The 23,421-nt window shown below is 47.0% G+C and overlaps 1 protein-coding gene across 1 annotated transcript in view; it reads right to left on the bottom strand.

The window, feature by feature from the left end:
• The window catches only part of MAPKAPK2 (MAPK activated protein kinase 2), a 45,625-nt gene that overhangs the window by 2,460 nt on the left and 19,744 nt on the right, over positions 1 to 23,421 (bottom strand). Inside the window, exons 2-8 of the mRNA XM_068541630.1 lie at positions 2,892 to 3,031; positions 2,644 to 2,708; positions 2,282 to 2,361; positions 1,654 to 1,780; positions 966 to 1,041; positions 453 to 577; positions 32 to 117 (exon numbers count right to left, since the gene is read on the bottom strand). Coding sequence (XP_068397731.1) covers positions 32 to 117; positions 453 to 577; positions 966 to 1,041; positions 1,654 to 1,780; positions 2,282 to 2,361; positions 2,644 to 2,708; positions 2,892 to 3,031 — 699 coding nt within the window. The remainder of the gene's footprint in view (positions 1 to 31; positions 118 to 452; positions 578 to 965; positions 1,042 to 1,653; positions 1,781 to 2,281; positions 2,362 to 2,643; positions 2,709 to 2,891; positions 3,032 to 23,421) is intronic.

Raw genomic sequence — 23,421 nt, 5'->3', positions numbered from 1 at the left:
AACCCAGGCCCCTCCGGCCCACCAGGCTTACCATGATCCAGGGGTGGTTCATGAACTCGGTGATGGTCATCCTCTGGGTGGGCTCTGTCTTCAGCAGGTTCCGGATGAGCATCTTCACTGTGGGGGAAAGCGAGGTGTGGGGAGGGGACAGAGATGGCTAAGGGGCCACGCTCCTTCTCCTGCTCCTTCCCACAGTTTTCAGGGAAAAACCAGATTCAAAGGGGCATGGACACAGACCACCCAAGGAGCTAGCCTTGAAGACCATTATGGCTCCAGCCCTGACAGCCCCACGCGCCCCATACCCCAGCTCTGCCACAGGCCCTTCACACAGACAGGACGTACCCAGCAGCTGTGGGCCAGGTGCAGATCCACAGCCACGCCACCCACGTGAGACCACCCCTGCACACGCACACACACCTGCACACACGCACATGTACACGTGGGTTCTCTACCTTCCTCTGATACTTCTGACCATTCTGGGTTGGGGAATTCATACTGGCCCATTCGGATGCGACTCTTCATGCCCGGAGAGATGGCAAGGCCATGGTTGGAATAGAAGGGGGGATACCCACACAGCCTGAGCCGAGAGGAAGTGGGACGAGAGGGACAGAGCTGATGTTATTTAGGGTCCTGCACCAGGACTAGAGTGAGACACAGGCTTCTTCTTGCTAAGGTCACAGAGAAATTGGGACTCACTGACTCAGGTACAATATACAAAGTCAAGGACAGGGCCCAGGAATCCAACATACCGAGTAGCTAAACCACACATTTTCCTGCTCATTAGCTAATTTATAGCATTTAGCTGTCAGAATCCACTAAACGCAGAGAGACAGGAACATGCAGGGGATTCTCAGGGCATCTCCCATCCAGAAGGGGAACGCTAATCTTTGCCTCTTCTTCTCATCCCACCCCTGCCCCAGACCAGCCCAGCCCCACTTCCCCCAGGCCCCTCCCCACACACTCACAGGATGTACATGATGACACCCAAGGACCACATGTCACAGGACTTGTCATACTTCTCTGGGCCCAGCACTTCTGGAGCTGCAAACCAAAGGTCAACGTGGGTGGGCCTCGCCCTCAGAACACTGGATTCCACCCCAGTTCCTCGGTGGCTGGTGCTCCCCATCCAACCCTTCAGCCCATCTTGATGGGACTTAGCGGGGCTGGGAAGGGGAACAGTCATAGCCCAGACCCAGGGCTGGACAAAGGAGACCAGAAGACCCTTCTCCAAGAGAGCGCTAGGGCTAGAATCTCAAGATAAAACAAGTCTTGAACTGCAGGAGCCTTTCAGACTGCCATTTAATTTGACAAACATGTTTTGAGAGTTTATTCTGTGCCAGTTAGCTGGGGTTCCTGAACCAAATCTGCATCCCAGACTCCACTGGGAATCTGAAAGGAATGACAGCTCTTCTCAGGAAAAGCGTGCATGTGTGCAAAATCCCACCCATAATCTCAGGCAGATAATTTCCTATAATGCTTCAGTCCCAGCTGAGTTCTGATGAGCCCTATTTTGGGTCGGGTCACATCAGAACCAGTGCTAGAAAGGGCCTGAGGACTCAACTCTCCTAGGACCTGTGGCCCTGAGACCGGCAAGAGGAGGGTTTTAGAAGAGCTCTGGGGAAGACAAGCTCCCCAGACCTCCTCTGGACTTACCCACATAGTATGGCGTGTAACAGGGAGTGGTCAGAGAGTTGTGGCTGGTGGTTTCCTTGGCAAAGCCAAAATCAGTGAGTTTGAGAATGGCGTTGGGCCTTTTGGAGGTGTATAAGAGATTCTCAGGCTACAGACAAAGAGACATAAACAGAACCTCTGCTGAACCTGTGAGGGGCTATCCCTCCCTCTCTTCCTCCCTTCCTTTCTTCCTCCATTCAACAACCATTTGTCCAGCCCCTGTGATCTGCACACTGTGAGGACCCTCAGCTCCCTGCCTCCCAAGAGCTTACAGCGTGCACGGGAGTCGGACACTGATGCAGAGAACCGCAGTGAACACTGCAGTGACATAGAGACCGAAGGTGTGGCGGTGAGGTGTGACTGAGGAGCACCGCAGGATGAGGGCGGCCTCACAAGGCTGCATGACTGGGGCGGGGGTTTGCCCAGCGAGGGCAGGGCCTGCAGGGTAGAGAGTGGCACTCCGCCCCACTCTCACTCAGGAACCAGGCAGCGGGGATGCAGGATGACTCTGGGGACCCTCCCTAGGGTCACCACGACCCTGACCCCTACGGCCTCCACGGCACCTGAGTTGGGGGAACTGGGGGGGGGGGACAAAAAGAACAGCTGGTACCTTGACATCCCGATGTGCGATGTTGATCGAGTGTAAGTACTGGATCGCCTCGCCGATGCTCTTCATGATCTCTGATGCCTCTGCAGAGAAGAGGGGATGTGGGAGCGGGAAGGAAAGTCACAAGATGTGTCATTAGGTTTGGAAACCCAACACACCGATCCCCCACACAGCCTAAGGCTCCCTACGTCCACCCCCGCCCCCCAGAAACCAAGGAATGAGGAGCAGCCCTGGCTCAGCTGAGGAAGAAGGCCCCAGTGGCGAGTCAGAGAAGGCAGCAGGCCTCCGCACCTCTCACGAGAGCCCCTTCAGACACCCCGGGCCCTGCCTGCCCGAGCCCAGGCCCCACAACAGACCCTTTCTACCTCTTTCTGTGAATGCCTGGTCTCCTCGGTCCTGGATTCGGCTGAAGAGTTCTCCACCATCCAAACTGAAACAAAGCCACAGTCAGATCTGAGGACATAGCATCCCACTAGCACTCTCCCCACTGCCCCTCCAAAAATCTTTACATTTTAAGCTTCAGAGTCCCCATGTGGCAGTCCTCAGAAGGTAAGGGGCCTGGGTGGGGAGTGGGATCAGGCTGGGCCAGGAATAAAGAGGAAGGGCTGCTCACCACTCCATGACGATCAGCAGGCACTTCCTCCCCGCGTACAGGTTCTCATAGACGTCCACGATCCGCACAATGTGTGGGCACTGGGAGGCCCGCCAGTGCAGCTCCACCTCCCGGCGGGCCTTGGGGCAGTCCTGAAGCATCTGCAAGCCAAACGCCTCCTGAGTAACCTCGGCGGGGCAGCCGGCTGCTGCGCCACCTGGACCTACTGCAAGGCCTGGCCCACGCACTCGCCCACATCCCCACCGACACACCACCGACTCTCCCTACCCTGGTCCAACGCCAGCCCCCTTAGCACTTTCCCTGCACTTCCTTCTCCTAAGCCCCGACTCAGAGCTCTGCAGCTCCCTCGTCTGCTCTAAAAGGAACCTCAAGATGACCCCTCATGGGGTCTTGACAGCTACTCTGAGACCACCCTTGACCATTCAGGGGAAAGGCCCAGCTATGGGCATGAAGTCTATTCCAGAAGGCGAGCAGAGTTGAGCATTGGGAGACAAGAGGGTAAAGGACACCTGGGCAGAAAGACAGACTGAGGAAAAAACCAAACAATGGAAAGGGGCCTAGAGACAGGGGAGACTCCAGATCAGTTAGAAAAGGTACCTCCAAGATCCCTAAACCCCAGCATATCAAATCCCGAGCAATGTCCTTTCAACCAACAGATAGTCTCAGGAGTCAGCCCGCTGTGGTCTGAATCCTGGTTCTTACTAGATCTGCAACCATGAGCTAGTTACTTAACTCACGGGCCTCGTCCTTGTCCCCTCTTCTTCCATGGACCAGGTGGCCAGGGGGTATTAAGGCAGCCTGGCGCCCTCACCTGCCTCAAGGGCTGAATCTTTTTTTTTTTTTTTTAACATCTTTATTGGTGTACAATTGCTTTACAATGGTGTGTTGGTTTCTGCTTTACAACAAAGGGAATCAGCCATACATATACATATATCCCCATAGCTCCTCCTTCTTGCGGCTGCCTCCCACCCTCCCTATCCCACCCCTCTAGGTGGTCACAAAGCACCAAGCTGATCTCCCTGTGCTACGTGGCTGCTTCCCACTAGCTATCTATTTTACATTTGGTAGTGTATATATATGTCCATGTCACGCTCTCACTTCGTCCCAGCCCACCCTTCCCCCTCCCCGTGTCCTCAAGTCCATTCTCTACATCTGTGTCTTTATTCCTGTCCTGAAGGGCTGAATCTTGACTAGTCTAAGCCAGGCCCTTTACTAAGACCTGACACTGGTCAAGAAGAACTTCATAGGAAGTCTGCTGAGAGGCCTCTTAAAAGGAGCACAAGGAATGCACACCATCTCTCCTGCATATGACACCTGGTGCCATGGCAGTCACCTTGGTACCAAGAGGTACCTTGGGTTGGTGGGTGATGCATCAGGAGCGCTAAGAGACCTGCTGGAAAGTGCATGAAGCTTGGTGAGTAAGATCAGACGGCCAGGACGGAGCCAGATTACAGAGGGCAGGGAAAAGCAAACACAGGAATTTCCAAAAATAAAACTAACATTCAGTTATGCTGTGGTCTATGATATGCTGGTCCTTTCCTAATTGTACAACGGCTGCCCATTTTACAGGATGCGGAAACTGAGGCTCAGAGAAGTAGTGTGTCCCAGGCTCAGTTCCTGGGGAAAGGCAGAGCCGGGGTTGGAAACCAGGCCTGGTGGATTCCAAAGCCTAAACCTTTTCCACGATAACACACAACTTTTACAGGAGGGGCAGAGACCAAGACTTCTCAGTCTCAGATCACCAAATGCAAACTGGCTTTGCAGAGGCAATCCCCCAAAAGGGGCCCAGATAATTCAGTCTCCTAGGGAGCAGGCAGAAGACAAGGTCGCCATGGGGTCACACTGCCACCTGGTGGCCATCTAAGGACACTGCTCAGGTCCTGAGTTTTGCCACCTTCAACTTCATTCATTTGGATGGACCAAGGAAAAAGGTTATTTTCCTTTCCCATGCACTATGAGAAGGAGGAGGAGATGCTGGCCAATTTCATTTGCATGTATTTCAATTCAACAAGCATTTATCGAGCTCCTACTATGGGCCACACACTGCGCTAGATGTCAAGACCAAATAGAAGAGTCCCAACCTGAAAGAACTCAAACTGGGGGGGGTGAGGGCATGAGGGTAGGTAGACACACAGAAAATGCTTCTAATCCAGAGAGATAGTGTGCTGTAAGACTGATAAGTTCAAAGGGTTCAAGAGAAAAAGTTCTCAGAGCACCCAAAATAGAAAGACCTCTACCGCCCCCTACAGGCACATAGGAACTGAAGCCCAGAGAGGAAGAATTGAAGTTGTCAAATTCACTCAGAGGCAACATGAGGTCATTGGATTTACAATCATGAGAGACTTGGGCTTGGTCTGGAATTTGTCAATTTCTGGTTGCATAGCCTTGGAGAGGCTATCACCTTTCTGAGCCTGTTCCACATTTGTAAGTTGGGGGTTAAAATACCTGCCTGGCCCCCTCCCTCACAGAGCCATTGCAAGCACCTAATGAAAGAATACCTCTAAATGTGCTTTGTTATCAGAAAGGCACTCACCACTGTAAACCATCAGCATAACTGCCACAGCACAGGGGCCCTCTCCATCACCTCTGAGTTGAAGCTGGAACATCCGGATATAACCAAGAAACCCTGATATATACAAGTCACCAGCAAGACTATAGGCTGGGTTTCTGTCTGCAGTCCTGTGACCACCGCCTGGAAACCAGCTCTGTGCTCTAACCAACCACAGCTGTGCTAAATGAGGACACACCAAGGCCCAAACCCAACTGCATGCCCCTCGGCCCCTCCTAAACTCAGAGCACGCACTGCAGGTTCTGCTTGCTCTCTTTGCTATAGACACGTTAGCGTGTGTGGCATTAGGCAAAAGAGAATCTACAGCCAGAACGCCTGGGTTCACATTCCACCTCCAGGTTTACACACAATTCCTTACCTGGTAGAGGAGCTGGATTGGCCTAGCACAACAAACCTGGTCTTGGGAATCGCACACAATTTGCATCCCAGTTCTGCACTTCCCAGCTTGTGTCAGGCAAGCCAATCTACCTTTCTGAAAAGGGTTTCCTCATCTGTAAAACTGGATTCAATTTGGCAAAATAAGAAAATTGGAAAGAGCAGTATTTTTAAATTCTAAGAGAAACATAGTAAGAATTTCCCATGAAGACTGGTAATTGACAGCCAGGTATGTATTTATCAGAAATCCTTGAATGGATATAAAAACCAGCCCATGCAAGGAAAGCAAGACCTTCAACCCAGTCAGGAGGACAGGCTGGCTGACGTCACAGGGGCAAAGCCATTAAGAGCCAAAGAGGCTTTGTAGACAGCTGTGGGGTACAAAAGCCTGGAGAGAGGAAAGCAAGAATGTGCTAATCTGGAGTACCGGGCTAAGTAAAGATCAGCAAGGGAGGTGCTGAGCTCTGAGCCAGAGAAGAGACAGGGAGAGAAAACAGGATTCCTGGGGTGCTGCCAGGAGCCACCAGCAGAGGAACACGGCAGGTTCAACCAGAAGCCAAGAGAGTCATGTGGGAAAGGCTCCTACCTCTTTGGCCTGGACAAGGACAGTGGAGGCGAAAGGGCCCAGAACCACAGCCCTGAGGGCTCACGTCTGAAGGAAAGAAGAGTCTTCCCACCAAAAAGCCACAGGCCCTGAGACAAGGAATGCCTGAAAGGGATTATAAAATATTTTAAGCCCATGCTAAGCCCGGAATGGATACTGTGACTTGCCTCGGCCCCCCTGTAGTTCGCATCTGAAATTCCCTTGCTTTGTAGAGAAGGTTAACTGTTGCATGTGCTAGACTGCAATGCAATAGGCAAGGTCACCTACCTACCAAGTGTGGCGGGGGCCAGGGACCAGGCCACAGAGCCCACTGCCTGGGGAGGAAACTCTAGGGTAATTGTGGCAATGAGGGAGCTGTGGGATTTCTCCCAAAATACTGTTCCATTACCATGCAATCCAGCAATCCCAATCCTGGGCATATATCCAGAAAAGAGGAAGATTCTAATTCAAAAGATACATGCACCCCAATGTTCACAGCAGCGCTATTTACAATAGCCAAGACATGTAAGCAACCTAAATGCCTGCCAACAGATGAATGGATAAAGAAGATGTGGTACATATATGCAATGGAATACTACTCAACCATTAAAAAGAATGAAATAATGCCATTTGCAGCAACATGGATGGACCTAGAGATTGTCATATTAAGTGAAGTAAGTCAGAAAGAGAAAGACAAATATCATATATCACCTATACATGAAATCTTTAAAAAATGATACAAATGAACTTATCTATGAAACAGAAACAGACTCACAGAGAACAGACTTGTGGTTGTCAAGAGGGAGCGGGGTGGGGGAGGGATGGAGTGGGAATTTGGGATGCAAACTAGTATCCCAATGGATAAACAACAAGGACCTACTGTATAGCACAGGGAACTCTATTCAATATTCTGTGATTACCTAAATGAGATGAGAATCTAAAAAAGAATGAATACATGTAGATGTATAATTGAATCCCTTTGCTATACACCTGAAACTAACACAACATTGTAAATCAACAATACACCAATAAAATTAAAAAAAAAAAAAAATACTGTTCCATGCCTGTCTTTGCCGGAACGTGGAGGGAAGAGGATGGTACCCCTTATATCCCCCACCAAATCTTCTATCATGGGGCCACATGAAAAGACTTGGGAGTAATCAGCATCCTAAGCCTAGGTGAGCCAGAGAAAAGGAGGGAAACAGAGGCTGGGGCCTGAAGCGCAGCTCACCAGCAAGGCAGATCTGAGGACAAGACAGGAAGGAACAAGCCCCAGGTCCCAAGGCATCATCCCCTTCACAAGCTCCACCGCTTACCAAGTGTGTGAACTTGGGGAAGTTTTTAATTCCTTTGTGCGGTGTTTCCTTATCTCTTAAATAGGATAATAATAGTACCTACCTATATTAAATGAATTCATACATATGCATTATGTAAATTACTAAGAACGGTGCTTGGCACATAGTAAGCACTGCATTAGTGTTTGCTATTATTGTTCTGCCCCCCAAACCACCCCCCACAGTGTGCCAGAGTCCCACTGGGGTGGGCAGCTGGGATCCCGCTCACACTCATCTCATTTAAGGTGCTATTAATAGCTCTAGGCGCTGGGTGGAGGGGGACCCAGAACACACGGGGGGGGGGGGGGGGGGGGGGAGAAGCGGGCTTAGGCATCCTAGCCCTGAGTCTCCCTCTCCCTCCCACACCACCTAAACTAGACAGCTGGGGGTGGGGCGTACATGTCCTGAGAGAATGAAGCCATCCATCCCTTCCAAGACTGATGCGGTGCCAAGAGTGATTGCAAAAGTCTGAATCAGGCAGAGCGTGGTGCCGGCCTGTGGGGCACCTTGGTAAATAAGACCTCCTCTGCACTCCCAGCAGGAGGGCACCACCCCTGCTGTGGGCCAGGCTCACCCACTCCCCTCCCTACCATAAGGAGGGGGCCGACCTGGGCACTCTGCAGGCCAGAAGAAAAGAGGAGGACTTGGGAAGCAGAGGTGTTGCTGTGGGCTGAGTCCTAGCAAGCTCCTTAGCACAGAGCTGGCAGCAAGCAAGGAGCAGCCGCAAAGGGGCAGGGAGAAGGGAGCCCCTGCTTCCAGGGAGGGCTCTGAGTTAAACGTGTGCTAAGCACTTCCAACGGGGAACCCTCAGACCCGCCCCAGGAGGACGCATCCTACTTTGTAAATGAGAAAACACAGGCTCAGAGAAGCTACGCGATCACTTCAAGGTCTCTGAGCTGGCTGTCCCCAGCAGGGCTGGAATCTGAACCCCATTCTCACTGCTCCCAAAGCCTCTTTCCCACCATCCCGTGGTAAGGCAAAGGGAACAACATCTGCCCAAGACTGTCCATGATACCAACAGCCAAAATGGGGGCTGAAAATGTACACAGGCCTTAAAGTGCAAACCAACCCTTTAACTTTGAAATTCCAGAATTCAAGAACTGCAGAATTTTAGAATTTTACCCTATGGCACTAATCATAGGTGGAGCTTCAAGGCTATGCATATTCTAAGAGTTGTTTACCTTAACTAGAAATGGCTAGCAAACCGAACGCCCAGCAACAAGCAATAGAGATTGCTTTTACAAAAAGAGTTTATCTATACAATCTTCAATCATTAAAATGATGTTTCGGAAGAATATTTAATGCGAAATGGATTCCTAAGTGTCTCAGTAACCTTGTCGCTATCAGCAGTAGCACTCTATTTTTTTTCTTTTGCAGCATAATTCCCAATCTGAAATTTCCTTAAATTTATCTGACAGTATGTGAAAAAGCAACCTACAAAGCTTTATGTACAGTACAGTTCTATATGTATATCTATTTATATTCGTGTGTGTACGTATATGTACACAGATGTACATAGTATGTGTATATATATACATATATATGGAAGCGCATTCACAGTACGTTAATATTGATAATTATATATCTGAAAGATAGGATTACAGGTGCCTTAATTTTCTTTATTATATCTTAATTTTCTAAGTGACTTACAATTAGCATATACACTTTTTAAAGAGGCAAAGAAGCTTACTCTCCAAATTTTACTTGGAGGCTGTCACCCATACCCCCAGGCCCTGTGGCCAGGGAACAGCAGCTATGGACTTCCAGGCAGCTCTGCCAGGTGGCTTAGCCACAGACCAGGGGCTGCCCTGTCGACTGTTGAGCAAGAAAGCAGCTCATGCCCAGTGGGCGCTGGATGCGGCACAGCCCTCCTCTAAGGAGAGGAGAAGAGCAGAACTGTAGTGCAACCTACACAGTCACTCTCTGTCCTGCTCCAGCTCCACCTGGCCCTTGACCTAGCCTCCCCGGCTCTCCAGCTAGGAGTGGGGCATCCATGTCTGGCTCAAAGATCACTGGACCTCTCCTTTCAACCTGAAACCTACAACACTGGGCCCCCAGAGCCCTGAACAGTGAACAGGGAGGTATGAGGAGTCACAAGGCTGCAGGACCAGGACATGTTGTCCTGACATCATGTGTTATCTCTCTAAAAAGCCACGTCGCTCCAAAGCCCCCGTCGCTGGCTCTGCAGCCATCGAGGGGATGGGGAGACATGTGGCACTCACAGCACTTGACCTCACCTACCCAGATTGCCATCACTTGGCAAACCCGGAGTGCCTGGCACGTGCCACACGCTGGTTTGGAAGGTGCTGGGAAACAACAGAGAGCACGACAAATAAGGCCTGCACCCCCATGGAGCTTACATTTTAGGGCAGGAAGTACACAACAAACAATTTTTTTTTTTAATTTTTAATTACACATCATGATTTGTGCTATAAAGGACATAAACTGTGTGCTGACACAGTATCTCCCAAATTTCAGAGAGACGAAAGGCTGGAGAGAGGTGTCACACATCTCTTTTCATCTAGCCCAGCTCGGGAGCGTAAGACATGACAAACAGATAAGTCTTGGCTGAAATGATGGTTTTCCTCTACATCTATAGGGGCAGAAAGAGTATGTCCCTCTTCTAGAACCTCTGCACAGCTCAGGAGCAACTGATGGGCCTCCCCTAGGAACTGATCTAAACAAACAAATCAAACAGCAGATTTTTTTGAATCTTAGAAGGTCACTGAAAAAAAAGACACACAGAAGTACATCATCGGGTCCTTCATGTTGGCACACACATTCCCAAACATTTGGTTGGGAGGTGAAAGCGGTTTTCTATTTTGTTTACTGATTTTCATTAATGTGATGGGGGGAAATCCCGACCTAAAACAAAGCTAAAACTTACAATGGGGAAGGAACCCAGTACAAAAAGCCTTTAAAAGCACTGAGCCACACTGCCCAGAAGATGAGCATGACCTTCCCTGTGGTCCCCACCCTCGCCCTCGCTCTTACTCTCCAGGACCTTCCCTGGGGAGCCACAAAGGACTAACCTTCAACAAAAAGACAAGAGGCTTAGAAGTTACACTGTAAATGACAAAGTTTTTTAAATACTTGCAACACATGACAGATAAAAGGTTAACTTAACTCTGGCAAATCAATTGTAAAAGATTAACAATCCAATATAAAAATGGCCAAAGAATAAGAACAGGCAGTTCAAAGCAAAAGAAACACAAACAAAAGATGCTCGATGCAACTCATTAAAAGAGAAATGTTTATAAAAACAATAACAATAACTTCACCAGAATGGCGAATTTTTTTTTTAATGTTTGACCAAAAACGAAACAAAAGAGGAACTTCCCTGGCTGTCCAGTGGTTAGGACTCCGAGCTTCCACTGCAGGGGGCACGGGTTCGATCCCTGGTCGGGGAACTAAGATCCTGCAAGCCGTGAGGCCAAAAAACAAACAAACAAACAAACTCCTGAGTTTATGCAAAGATTCTTGAGGAAAAGGCACTCTCTCATACGCTCAACAGGGATATAAACTAGTATATTTTTGGCTATATCTATCAAAATTGTAAATGTTCAAACCTTAGGCCCAATAATTACTTAGCTAGGAAATCATCCTACAAATATGTTCCTAAAGTATCTTAATGGCAAAAAAATTGGTCAGAACCTAAATGTCTACCACTGAGGAGATGGTCAGATAAATGGCAGCATCTCCATATAACAGAGTGTGGCACAGCCTGCTGAAAGAGCGCGACAGGGCTGCATCCGCCACTATGAGGGGAACTGGGTGTTAATAAATGGGAAAGCAGACAAAGAACATGATGATACTTTGGCTTTTTTGTTTCTGTTCTTTTTTTGTTTAATGGAGCTGCATTCACATTACTTAAGTAACTTTTAAAGTATGTTCACATAGACAAGAAGCAAACACACCAAAAGGTTCATTAGTGGTTATTCATAAATGGTGGTAATATAGATAGCATTTTCTTTTTTGTTTCTTAAATTTCCAAAAATAAAAAGGTGCTAAACAGAATGTAAAATATACCACTTGGGTGGTTTTGTTGTTTTGTTTTGTTTTGTTTTGTTTAAGGCAGAGGGAGAAGATATACAGACTTGTGGATGCTAAACATTTTTCTGGAGGTATTTACCCCCCAAAACATCGACAGAGTTGACCCCAGGGGAGTAGGCACTAGAGGGAAGCTAGTACCATTTTCCATTTTTTTCCCCTTTTCATTTTATATCTTTCTGTATTGTCTGGATTTCTACCATCTGCGTGTATTTCTTCTTAAAAATTAAGTCTAGGGATTCTCAGGGGCAGTATGCTTTGGTCCTATATTTGACCCCCAGCCTGAGTGCCCCAGAAGCAAGCTGACCTGCTTGTTAGAGCAGGAGGTGGGTGGAGATGGTGACCCTATGCTGACCTCGGAGGGGGAAAGAAGGACCTGCTGGAACTCAGAGTATGAGGGGAACGCAGGTGACAGAAAGACCTGGCATCTTCCTGGAGAGTATAACCCAAATATGATAAAGAGCAGGCTGAGGCCCCAAACCGCTACTGCTGACCACTTCTGACTTACTTGGAAATGAGCCCTGCGCACAGCAGGGATGTCAACCACAGCGGAGTCTTGGGAAGGAAACTGAAAGGCTACAGGACACAGATATTTCTGTTTCTTCCAGCCGACTTCGAAAGAGAAAGAAGAATCTTTGTGTATACCGCACCAACCATGCGTCAGGTGCACTTTATATATAGAAAATATGCTATATTTAAGCCTCCTAACAGGCCTCTGGAATAGAGCCAATATCGGGCTGACTACATTTACAGGTGTGGCAACCAAGGCTGGCGAGGTAACTTGCCCAAGGTCACACAGCTTAGTGACTGACAGAGCCAGGATTCAACCCAATTCAGACTCTAACCTCCAGGTCCCTTTTTTCACTACAAACGAGGCTTTGACAAACAAACCCTGAGCTGCTGATATTAGTGTACTGTTACCCTGTCTCCTTCCTCCTAAAGGCCTCCTTTCCCTGCTCTGTTTGCTGGTCAGCCCCATTTATCTCTGCAACCGTCAGGCCCAGCACAGAGCTTAGCGCAGAGGAGCTGCAACACACACTTACTGATTAAATGGGCAGACTGTGTATCAGAGCAATTCTATAGGCCATGGCTTACAGCAGGATACAAGGCATCTTTCCCCAGGACACAGGGTAGATGATGGGAGGAAGGAAACACACTAGGCTCTCCAAGTTGGCTGCAAGCTAAAATCTGAGTGGCAGGGAGAAAAAATGCTCTGCTCTTTGTAGTATGTAGGCATGACTTCACGAAACCCACAGAGATGGACAAACTATCAGAAGAAAATAAGACAGAAGGAGGTCACAAACACAGCTTCTGGTCCACACGTAGCCCCCATCCATTTGACCCTATACAACTGACAAAGCAAATATAAATTTTCAACTGGAAGTGATAAATGCCACTCATCTTCATCACCCCAGTTTAGCGGAATGAGACTCAAGGCATGTATACCTTAATCAACAGATCTAACGGGAGGTGGAGGGAGCTGAGAGAGAAAGTAGAGGAGAAGGGTCTTACAAATCACACACACACACACACACACACACACACACACACACCACCCCTGACAACAATCCCACAATTCCACACACCTAATACTGGAGGACAGCTGGGTGAAGAGAGAAGGAAAAAGAACAGTAAGTAGCTATGTGGTAACATATGGAGGAATGTGTGGTAGAAGATACGAACCACTCTTTCCTACCCAGTTTACAAAATGGCCCAGATGCAAGACAGGACTCAAATCACCCACCGTGAGCACGAGGACATCTTCGAGAGAGACTAAGTCTTTTTCTGCCAAGAGCAGGGCACCTGATACATTCCTGTCTTGCCTTACTGAAGAGTTTGCCTCTCACACAGCTGAAGATGGAAGAAGGGAATTGCTACCCAGAACTCGATTCTGACCAGAAAGCAAATTCTAGTAAATTATGTTTAAAAAAACAAAACACAACCTTAATTAGCAAAACAATAACAACAAGAATACCACATTGGGAGGAAGTAACCTTGTCAATTCAGAGTTCAAAGGAGGGAAGAAAAAGCCTTAGGACAAAAACAATTGTTTAGCCTAGACTTCCAGAAAACCAGTATTTAGAAGTTGAGACAAAGGAATAGTATGAGCAGAGATCCCAAAAGGGAAGGCATTTTGAAGGACAAGGCCTGGCCTCCAACAAGTGGATTCTGATCCTCTAAAGCATGATAATCCCGGAAAAAGGAACCAGGAGAAAGCAGCTGCCAATGGCAAGGCCATGCACAGGGGGCTCTAAGGATGTGTCCAAAGACACAAGCACCTGCCCATAATCCAGGACAGACCCAAAGACAGTGGTGTGGGCTCATAAAACAGCATGAGCAGAGCTTGTGAAAATGCAAGAACTACTAGAAACGTGGCTAAAGCCTACATGCAAAGCTGTAAGAAGAAGCAGGGAGGAAGTGAGCCCCTCATGGGGACAGAGGCTCTAATCTACCAAAATGACAGAGAAGGGGGGAATGTTCATCTCCAATGTGTTCCATCTTCTCTATCAAGGAGAAAGCACTTCAAACTGGAACATACTTAAGGGAAACACATACTTAAGGGAAACCTCAAATCCAAGATGGCCCAAGAACCAACCAACTTATAATCGCCCAAAGATGACTGAGTTAAAAGATGCCAGTCTTAGAAGAATCACATCCCAGGATACAGAAGGAACCTGCAGGTATGATTCCTGAACCACCGTTGGTAATCACTGAGGGGCCATGGGGAAAACAGGCAACGCCTTGCTTTTTGGCAGCTAGCATTCCCTCAGTACCCACTCTGCTCCAGGCACCAGGGGGTTCAAGGAGTTCAGTCTAGTGAAGGAAACAGAGTCAAGGCAAAAGAAACAATACGTATACAGAACTGTTAAGAAGAAGAACTGCTTAACTTCACCTCTGTCTCTGGCAAAGCTCTGGAGCAGATCATGAATTGGACCTTCACAACGCAGCCTGCTTCCCTAAGAAGCCATGGCACACACACTAGTCTTGTTACCTTTTCTAGCAGGGTTACTAAATTATAGACCAAACAAATAACAGACACAAGGGTCCTTGACTTCTACAAAGTACATGGACAAAGTCTCCTGCCAGACCTTTGGGATGACAAAGGAAGAGGGGGTGAGATGACAAAGCATTTTGATAATATTTTTAATTGTTATAAATGACCAATAATAAAAGTGTTATTTAATGGACCTAGGACAGGCTGAACATGCACCAAATTGAACTCACTGCTCCCTCTGACTTGTTGCCCTGTCTCAGTAAATGACAATGACATCACCATGTAGCCAGGTTCCCGCATATAAATCTTGAAGTAGTCATCTGCAGCTTCTCTCCCTCCCTCACCCACAGAACCAATCCAATTTTGTCTATGGAAAGATCTCTCAAATCTATCTTCCCTTTTCCAGTCTTGCTGCCGCTTGCTTGGTTCCCTTTTCTTTTATGTGCTTTCTAACTGGTTTCTAGACAGTAGACTTAATCTGCTCTCCAATACATCCCACATCAACCCCTGAAAGGCAAATCTGAGCAGGACATTTTCTTCCTTAAAGATGTCCATTGGCTAAGAGGATAAAACCCAAATTCCTTAGCTTGGTCTTTCCTAACTCCTAGCCGTAATATCTCTGCCCTCACCTCCTAACACATTCTATTTAAGCTACACTGAACTTCACTGTCCTCAAACATGCCATGCCTTGTCATGACTCCATGTCTTTGCATCCTTTGAGCGCCAGCGCAATGTCACCTCTTCTGTGAAGCCTCCCTGATGACTTCCAGGCACAGTCAGCCCTCTTTCCTCTCTGCTCCCACAAGACTCTTGTTAAACTCTTACTGCAGCACTCACTGGTGTTATTTACAAGACTGGTCCTCCTTCTGCTGTATAGACCGTGTGCCTTTTGGAGACTAGGACCATGTCTTGTTCACCTTTTGATTCCTAATCCTGGGTCTAATACATGGCATTATGGATGTACTCAATAAATATTTGCTTGTTGACTAAACCCAGAGAACACCTCCAGTGACGAACCAAGGCATGCAATCTTTGGCTTTGCCTAAAATTTTACCAATAAGCTGGCTGAAAACATAGTAGACAGCAAGCTCATCAAACTTGCCAAGTGACCCAAAAATTGGGAGTGTGCTAGGTAACAGATTTTTTACAGATCACAGTAGGTGAAAATACGGGCCAAAGTAACCCCCTAAAAAAGTCATATGTTGGGGCTCAAAAAATCATCTATAACGGCCTGTGATGAGAGAGACCTTTCTCAAGTCAGATCCATACCACACGATGAGTGAGAGCAAAGGCTCTGAAGCCAGGCTGCCTGGGTGAGTCTCAGTTCTTCCATTAACTAACCATGAGATCCTGGAAGTTTCCTAACTTATACCTCCAGTTCCCTTCATTGTAATACAGGGATAATAATAGTACCTACCGTACAGGGTTGTTGTTTAGTAATAATAACAATAATGTACTTGCACTTAGAATTGTACTTAATTCAATAAACTCTACTACTGTTTGTTGGTGATATTGTTGTTGCTGTTGTTAAAAGCTACTTCTAAGAGAAGAGAAGCTATAGAGCACTGCTGTTAAAAGCAAGGGCCCTGCAATTAGACTATCCTAAATTCAAGCCAGCTCTAAGCTTAGTAGCTGCCTGACCTTAGGCAGTTATTTCACTTTCTTTCTTCCTTTTTTTTTTTTTAATAATTTCCCTGACCAGGGATGGAACTCGGGCCCCCTGCAGTGGAAGCTCAGAGTCCTAACCACTGGACCACCAGGGAACTCCCTTCACTTTCTTTTTTTTTTTTTTTTAAGACAATCAGATGTTTTTATTTATTTATTTATTTATGGCTGTGTTGGGTCTTCGTTTCTGTGCGAGGGCTTTCTCTAGTTAGTTGTGGCAAGCAGGGGCCACTCTTCATCGCGGTGCGCGGGCCTCTCAGTATCGCGGCCTCTCTCGCTGCGGAGCACAGGCTCCAGGCGCGCAGGCTCAGTAATTGTGGCTCACGGGCCCAGTTGCTCCGCGGCATGTGGGATCTTCCCAGACCAGGGCTCGAACCCGTGTCCCCTTAATTGGCAGGCAGATTCTCAACCACTGGGCCACCAGGAAAGCCCTCCCTTCACTTTCTAATATCCATTGTTTCATCCATTAAATGGGGCTAATGATAGTATCTGTCAGAGATACTCGCTTTAGCATTATGGTTGATCCTTGATCAACATGGGTTTAAACTACACAGGTCTACTTACATGCAGATTTTTTCCAATAAATACACACTACAGGACTACAGCATCCCCAGTTGGTTGACTCCACGGATGGAGAACTGCAGATGTAGAGGGCTGACTGCAAAGTTATACGTGGATTTTTGACTGCATGGGGGTCAGCATCCCTAACCCTCACATTGTTCAAGGGTCAAGTGTATTTCAAATGGGTTAAAAAAAAAAATGAGATAAACTAAATGCCCATTAATAGATACTGGTCAAATAAATTGTGGTATACCCATAACGGTGCATTGAACAATATGCAATTATAGAACAGAAGGAAGTAGATCCAGACAAACTGAGATCAACACTTCTCCAAAAAAGATATTCTTCCATGAAAAAGGCAAGCTGCAGATTGATACATGTAGTCTGGTCCCATTTTTGTAAAATGTTTTGAAAAAGAAAAAGCAGATGTACGTGTGTGTGCGCACGTGCATGCACGCACACGTGTATTTACCCAAACTTCTGTAACTATAGACAGCCTTTGCTTTACTTAGTAACATGGAACCATACAAATGACCATACAAAGCAATCTTAACCATCAATGGGGAAAATTAAGATTGTTCTATGACCTTTAGAAATTTTTGTCAAAACATTAAAAACTCTTTTACTGTCAGCTATAAATGAATAGAGAAATGAAAAACATATTTAGTATAAAACTAATATTTATTTAGCACACTGTAACTAAAAAATATCAGCGGCATTGAGAATGAGTGTTCTGTTGCTTTGTAAAAACTCATCCAGAGCCATCTGAACAGGGCTTGCCTTCTTGTTATTTAACACACAATACCGAGCAAGCATGACTTTGCAAATTGCCACACTCCTTTCTAAGTCTGGATCAGTTTCCAACATTTTATCCTTTGTGCTTTCAATGTTGAAAAATATCTCCAAGAGTGCCTTCAATATGAAGTTTTTCCCAGTGTCACTTCCTCTGGAACTTCTTCATCCTTTGTGTCACAACCACTGTGTCAACGAGTTTGCCTTCACTGAGTTCCTCTGGCTGCATACGCAGAGTCTCAAACAGTGGCAATGTCAACATTCCTACGATCAGCTATTTATTCTATAATTTCACTTATGTTCAGTTACGGAATTTCACTTTTCATTTCTTTGCTGAAATTTCATCAACGGTGGGCAATTTCCTCTTTTGATTATCCATTTTTGTAAAATGTCACACGAGTTTATCGCTAGGAGACAAGGAGGCAACACAACTGCACACTGTCCTGTGTATGTGTGAACTCAACAACAGATGGGCGGTGACCACCACCAACAGACTCTGAAAGAAGGGCTGTGACTGGTCACTGATCATAACAAACATCTGTTAGGTACTTAGTGATCTGTGGACTGAAGAGCTAGTAGCAAAGTTTGTGCTCTATGCAATCACTCAGAGTTCATATACCATGGCAACGGGAATTGGAACCATGCTGTTGGGGGACTGGTGTTATTTAACTAAATTGTGATAAATGAAATTCATGTATATTGTAACTGTGAAAAGCAAGGACTGTCCTTACAAAGAACATAATAGGGAAGTATATATGCTAAGGTGTAACAGTGGTTACCCTTCGGGAAGGGCTACATTATTTAAATTTTTTTCAATGACTAAGTTCTACACCGTGGCAATGGTTCTCAACCTGAGATGATTTTCCCCCACAGGAGACATCTGAAAATGTCTGGAGACATTTTTGATTGCCGCAACTTGGCAGGGCACAGAGAGGGTTGCATGTGGGATCTGGTGGGTAGAGGTCAAGGATGCTAATTCCTAAGAAGCATAGGACAATCCCCACAACAAAGAATTATCTGATCCAAAAGGTCAATAGTGCCAAAGCTGACAAGCCCCGTCTTAAACCAAATAGTTTTTATTAAGTTCTTTTTAATAGCACCTTTCTCATAAAGTGGTGGCAAAGATTAAATGGGATGGTGGCAAGCAGAAGGTACACAGTAGATGCTATTAATATCAGAGGCTCTGTCTAAACGACTTTGAGCTGCATGAGTACCTTAATATCACCTTAGATTTGCGGTATTTTATGAACATTAGCTCGTCTGATCCAACACCATGATGTGGCTGCCAAAAAGTCAGCATCACCTTCAGTTCACTAGCAGATCAAGTACCTAGATCAAGACAGGAGTCCAGATCCAACCACACTCTGTACCTCTCAGACCACATCTAGAATCCAGTGTCACCTGCTAAGCAAAAAAAGTATTAAACTTCCAAAGAATGATGACCAGTGCATAAAAGGTCTGAGAAGCAAGTCACAGGAGAAACAGGTCAATAAACTGGGACAATTATCCTGAAGAAGAGAAACCTCGAAGGAGCAGTTGAGGGACTGAATGTGATTAACAGTCCCAAAATTCTATAGGGCTGTCACAGAGGAGAAGGCTAAATTATTAGACTTGTCCTATGTGGCTCCCCAAGGCAGAAATTAAAAGGAGCTATCCCCCAATAGCAGGGCCTGTAAGGTAGTAAGCTCCCTATGCCTGGAAACACTCAAGCAGAGGCTCTCAGGTGGGCTCTCAGGGGATTCCTACATTGAGTGAAAGAATAATCTAGATGAGCAATAAGGCACTTTCTAATACTCACGATCTTAGGTGCAGAATACAGGGTGTAATTTCAGGAACAAGAAATTAACAGCCTCCTTTGACCCAGCAATCCCACTCCTAGGTACTGACCCAAGAGAAATGAAAACATTATGTCCACAAAAAGACCTGTGCAAGAATATTCATAGGAGCTTTATTCATTATAGCCAAAAATTGGAAATGCTCTGAAGAAGAATGGATAAGCAAACTGTAACATAACCATACAACGGAAAACTACTCCATATAGAAAGGAACGAGCTACCAATACAGGTAACCAGGTGGATGAACTTTACATAGAAGAGTTCATCGCGATTATTCCATTTATACGACATTCCAGAACAGGTAAAAATAATCTCTAGTGAAAAAACACCAGAATTGTGATTGCCTGGGAAGGCGCATGAGGGAACTTACCAGGGTAATAAAATGTTTTGTTCTCTACCTTGACACAGGTTCAGGTTACACAGATGGAAGCATTTATCAAAACTCGTCAAATGATACACTTAAAATCTGAGAATTTCACTGCTATATAAATTTTACCACCAAAAAAAATTACTTAAACGCATGAACAAATATTGAACTCTAATTAATGCCTACGTATGCTATGTTTAAGGGTGAAGGGTACTGATGTCTGCCACTTACTATAAAATGCATTCCCAAAATAAGATAGGCTGATAAATGGACAGAGAGATGGAAACATGGAGAAAGACATGAGAAAGCGAGTAAAATGTTAACGGTAGAATCTAGGTCGTTGGGTATATGGGTGGCCACTGCACAGTTCTTTCAAGTTCACTGCCTATTAAAGTATTTCATAATAAAGGGGGGGGGGGTGGGTGGAGGAAGTAACAGCCAATAGGGAGCACAAGGGAAAGAAGAGGTGGCCGGGAGGTCATGGGAGGACAGCAGCAAGGGGAAGAAGAGGGCCTTCAGACAACACAGGGGCCTCTCAAGGGCAGAACTGCAAAAGGCCCCGCTGACCTGGGGACAGGCAGTCTTAGCCAAGATGGAGGATACGTGAGGTTAGTGCTCAGACCTTTGCTGTCCTAAGTTCTTGTTCCCATGGGACCAGCTCCATCACTATCTGACTCCAGCCCTGCCCCTCTCTCTGGCCTTGGTATCCTCCCCTGGACAGTGAAGGGACCAGCTCTGACAGTCAACTATTCACCACATCTTTGCGAACCATGTTTCTAGACAGGAGCCAAAGGATGCAGAGATGCAGTTACAGCTGCAGCAAGCTCCAGCCACTTTCCTACAGGCAAGTGTCCTACAGCAAGAAGATTGCTATCGTATCAATATGTACTCAGAAAAAGGGACTGGGTACAAATAGCTCTGTCTGCATGAGAATAATCCACTTTGTGGATTATCCACCGCAAACACTGAACCAATGAGCAGAAGCACCCTGTCCCCCAACACCCAGCAGGTTTCTGGGACACAGAACATTATGGAAACGCAAGAGAATTAAGGAGATATATCTGCTGGAGAAAAACAAAAAAGTCACTGATATTTTGAAAAGTCCAATTTCAATAATTTGAAGATTATCTACTTGACTATCCCTGCTACCCCGCCCACAATGGCATAGACCATGTAAACCTGACTGCATACAAGACTTGTCAGATTTTCTGTGGTATGATTTGCCTACTCTGGCTCTCCATCCCAAGGACACATGTCCTGGAGTTGGCCAAGTGAAAGAAGGAGACGCCAGAAAGCTGACTGGCCTAGTTCTAGTCCCAGCTCTACAGTTACTTTGCTGAGAACCTGCACTCTGTCCCCTCCTCTGTGGAATCTTGGATAAGCCTACCCTACCGGAGGGCAAAGGTTTCTTCTGACAGTAAATTCTTTGATGTGATTCTCTCTTTCTAGGTAGGTAATATAACCTGGAAATGTGTTTAATTTTCACATATTCCATAGTCCTTTAAAGTCACAATCCGGTTGCAGCCGACAAGATCCTCACTCAGGCACATGGAAACTAGGGTGCAGAGAGTTTAGGACGTTTGCCAAGGTTCCACACTGCTGCTGATGGAGTGAGGGGTACAATCCAGGGCCCTGAGAAGACCACGCACATTCCCTGGAAAAGCACAAGAGACCCCAGGAACCCCTCTAAGATTTCAGTGCCTACAACCAGTCCCTTCTTTCTCTGCCTTATCCATTCTGGTTTCCCCGGAAACCAGAGAATCTAGTACTTTTGGCCTCAGATCTTAAAGGGAAGGAGGATATGTTATGTGCTTCTCAAACCAAAGACAGTTACCTCACAAAACAAAAAACAACTTCCAGCAGGACTTCCTTCCTACCATTCTCCTTGTGGGGAGGGGGTGGGGGGCAGGCTGCTTGGAGGTCAAGACTCTTATAGGAGCCTGGAGTGCCTGAGGGTGGGGGAAATCCCACTCCTCCCCTGGAATAACTGTGGTCAATCACCTAGGGGAAATCTGGAATCCTCATTATGCAGGACAACAGGACACCCTGTCTAGGTCCAGATGTGTCCCAGATGCAAGGAGGGCCGGAACACCAGGCGTGCACTGCTACCCCTCCCCCAGTCCATGCCTACTACGCACCAGGCTAGAATCAGGTGAAGACAGAAGGACAGGTGAAGGGAGAACAAGAAGGAGAGATGACAGGAATGGGGCTCAGACACTGCCCTGCCTTCTAGCCTTGAGGGGGCAGCAGGTCAACAGCTTAGTCCCTCGTCGCCAGGACCTGGAAAGAACACATCTGAAGGTTCTTCTAAACAAGGAAAGCTCCACCCTGGAGTAAGAAAGAATTTCCATAATGGCCAATTTGCCTAGAAGTGGCGGGAATGCATTCCCAGCAGTGGTGCTGCATCCCAGCTGATGTGGGAGGGAGGAGTCACCCCTTCTCCTCTCCTACTGCCCAGCCCCCCTCCACCCTTACCCAAGACCCACCAGAGGTTCCTGGCAAGGGCTCCCTCCCCGGGGGCTGCCAGTCCTCAGGGCTCAGAGCTACTGGTCCCTCTGGGGACGCCAGAGCCTGGGAGTCTGCAAACACGACCCCAGTTGGCGGCAGCAGCTAATACTCCTGCTTCCCAAACCAAAGCCCGGCCCACCCAGACTTCCTGTTCAGGGGGAACTGAGGGCAGCATCTGCCCTTTCTCTACTCCCACAGGCAACAAGCAGAGGGCCTGGGTTTGCTCCTCCCCCCATCTGAGCAACGCCAGGCCGCCGCTGTGGCTATGGCTGAGGGAAGACAGGGAGATGGCCAGAGAAGCCAGGAGATGAGGGACAGCGCACCGTAGTTCCTGAGGACAGACCACCTCCCTTCCCTTTGGGAAGGTCAAAAGAGGAAACACAACATAAAAATATAAATACATACACACATACAAACAGGAAATCCTGGGCCTGCTTTCATGACACTGAGCTCTACCTACGTTGGAAATGCATAATCTCCAGGAAGAGGGACTGGTTCCCACTAACATTCCCTTTTTCCCTCAGTGGTTAATTTCCTTGTAAACAACCATGACCTCTATGCAAAGCTGCACCAGGAGGGCGCAGAGGCCCCCAGTGGGCTTGGGAACTCCCTGGGCCTGGGTTTGTTCCAAGTGAAGAAGCCAGTGAGGCCAGCCAGGCCTTCCTCAGGAGCTGGCCATCAGGGGGACCACCAACAAGTCACCAATGGTCTGAAAACAATTCTAGCCAGGACTCTTGAATTTTAAAACTCCACAAACTTTATTTAGTAAATCCACTTCCCAATTCTAAATTCTTCCTTAAATTTAAACCAAAAGTGCCTTCACCTCAGTTCCCCCGGGTGATGAAAAGCCAAGTGCCTTTCCACCCTGGTCCGCCCTCCAGATGCCCTTGGATGGT

This window comes from Eschrichtius robustus, chromosome 3, assembly GCF_028021215.1.
Source record: "Eschrichtius robustus isolate mEscRob2 chromosome 3, mEscRob2.pri, whole genome shotgun sequence".
Lineage (NCBI taxonomy): Eukaryota > Metazoa > Chordata > Mammalia > Artiodactyla > Eschrichtiidae > Eschrichtius > Eschrichtius robustus.
The sequence above is the reverse complement of the archived record's forward strand: the minus strand, read 5'-3'. Positions and strand labels throughout refer to the sequence as shown.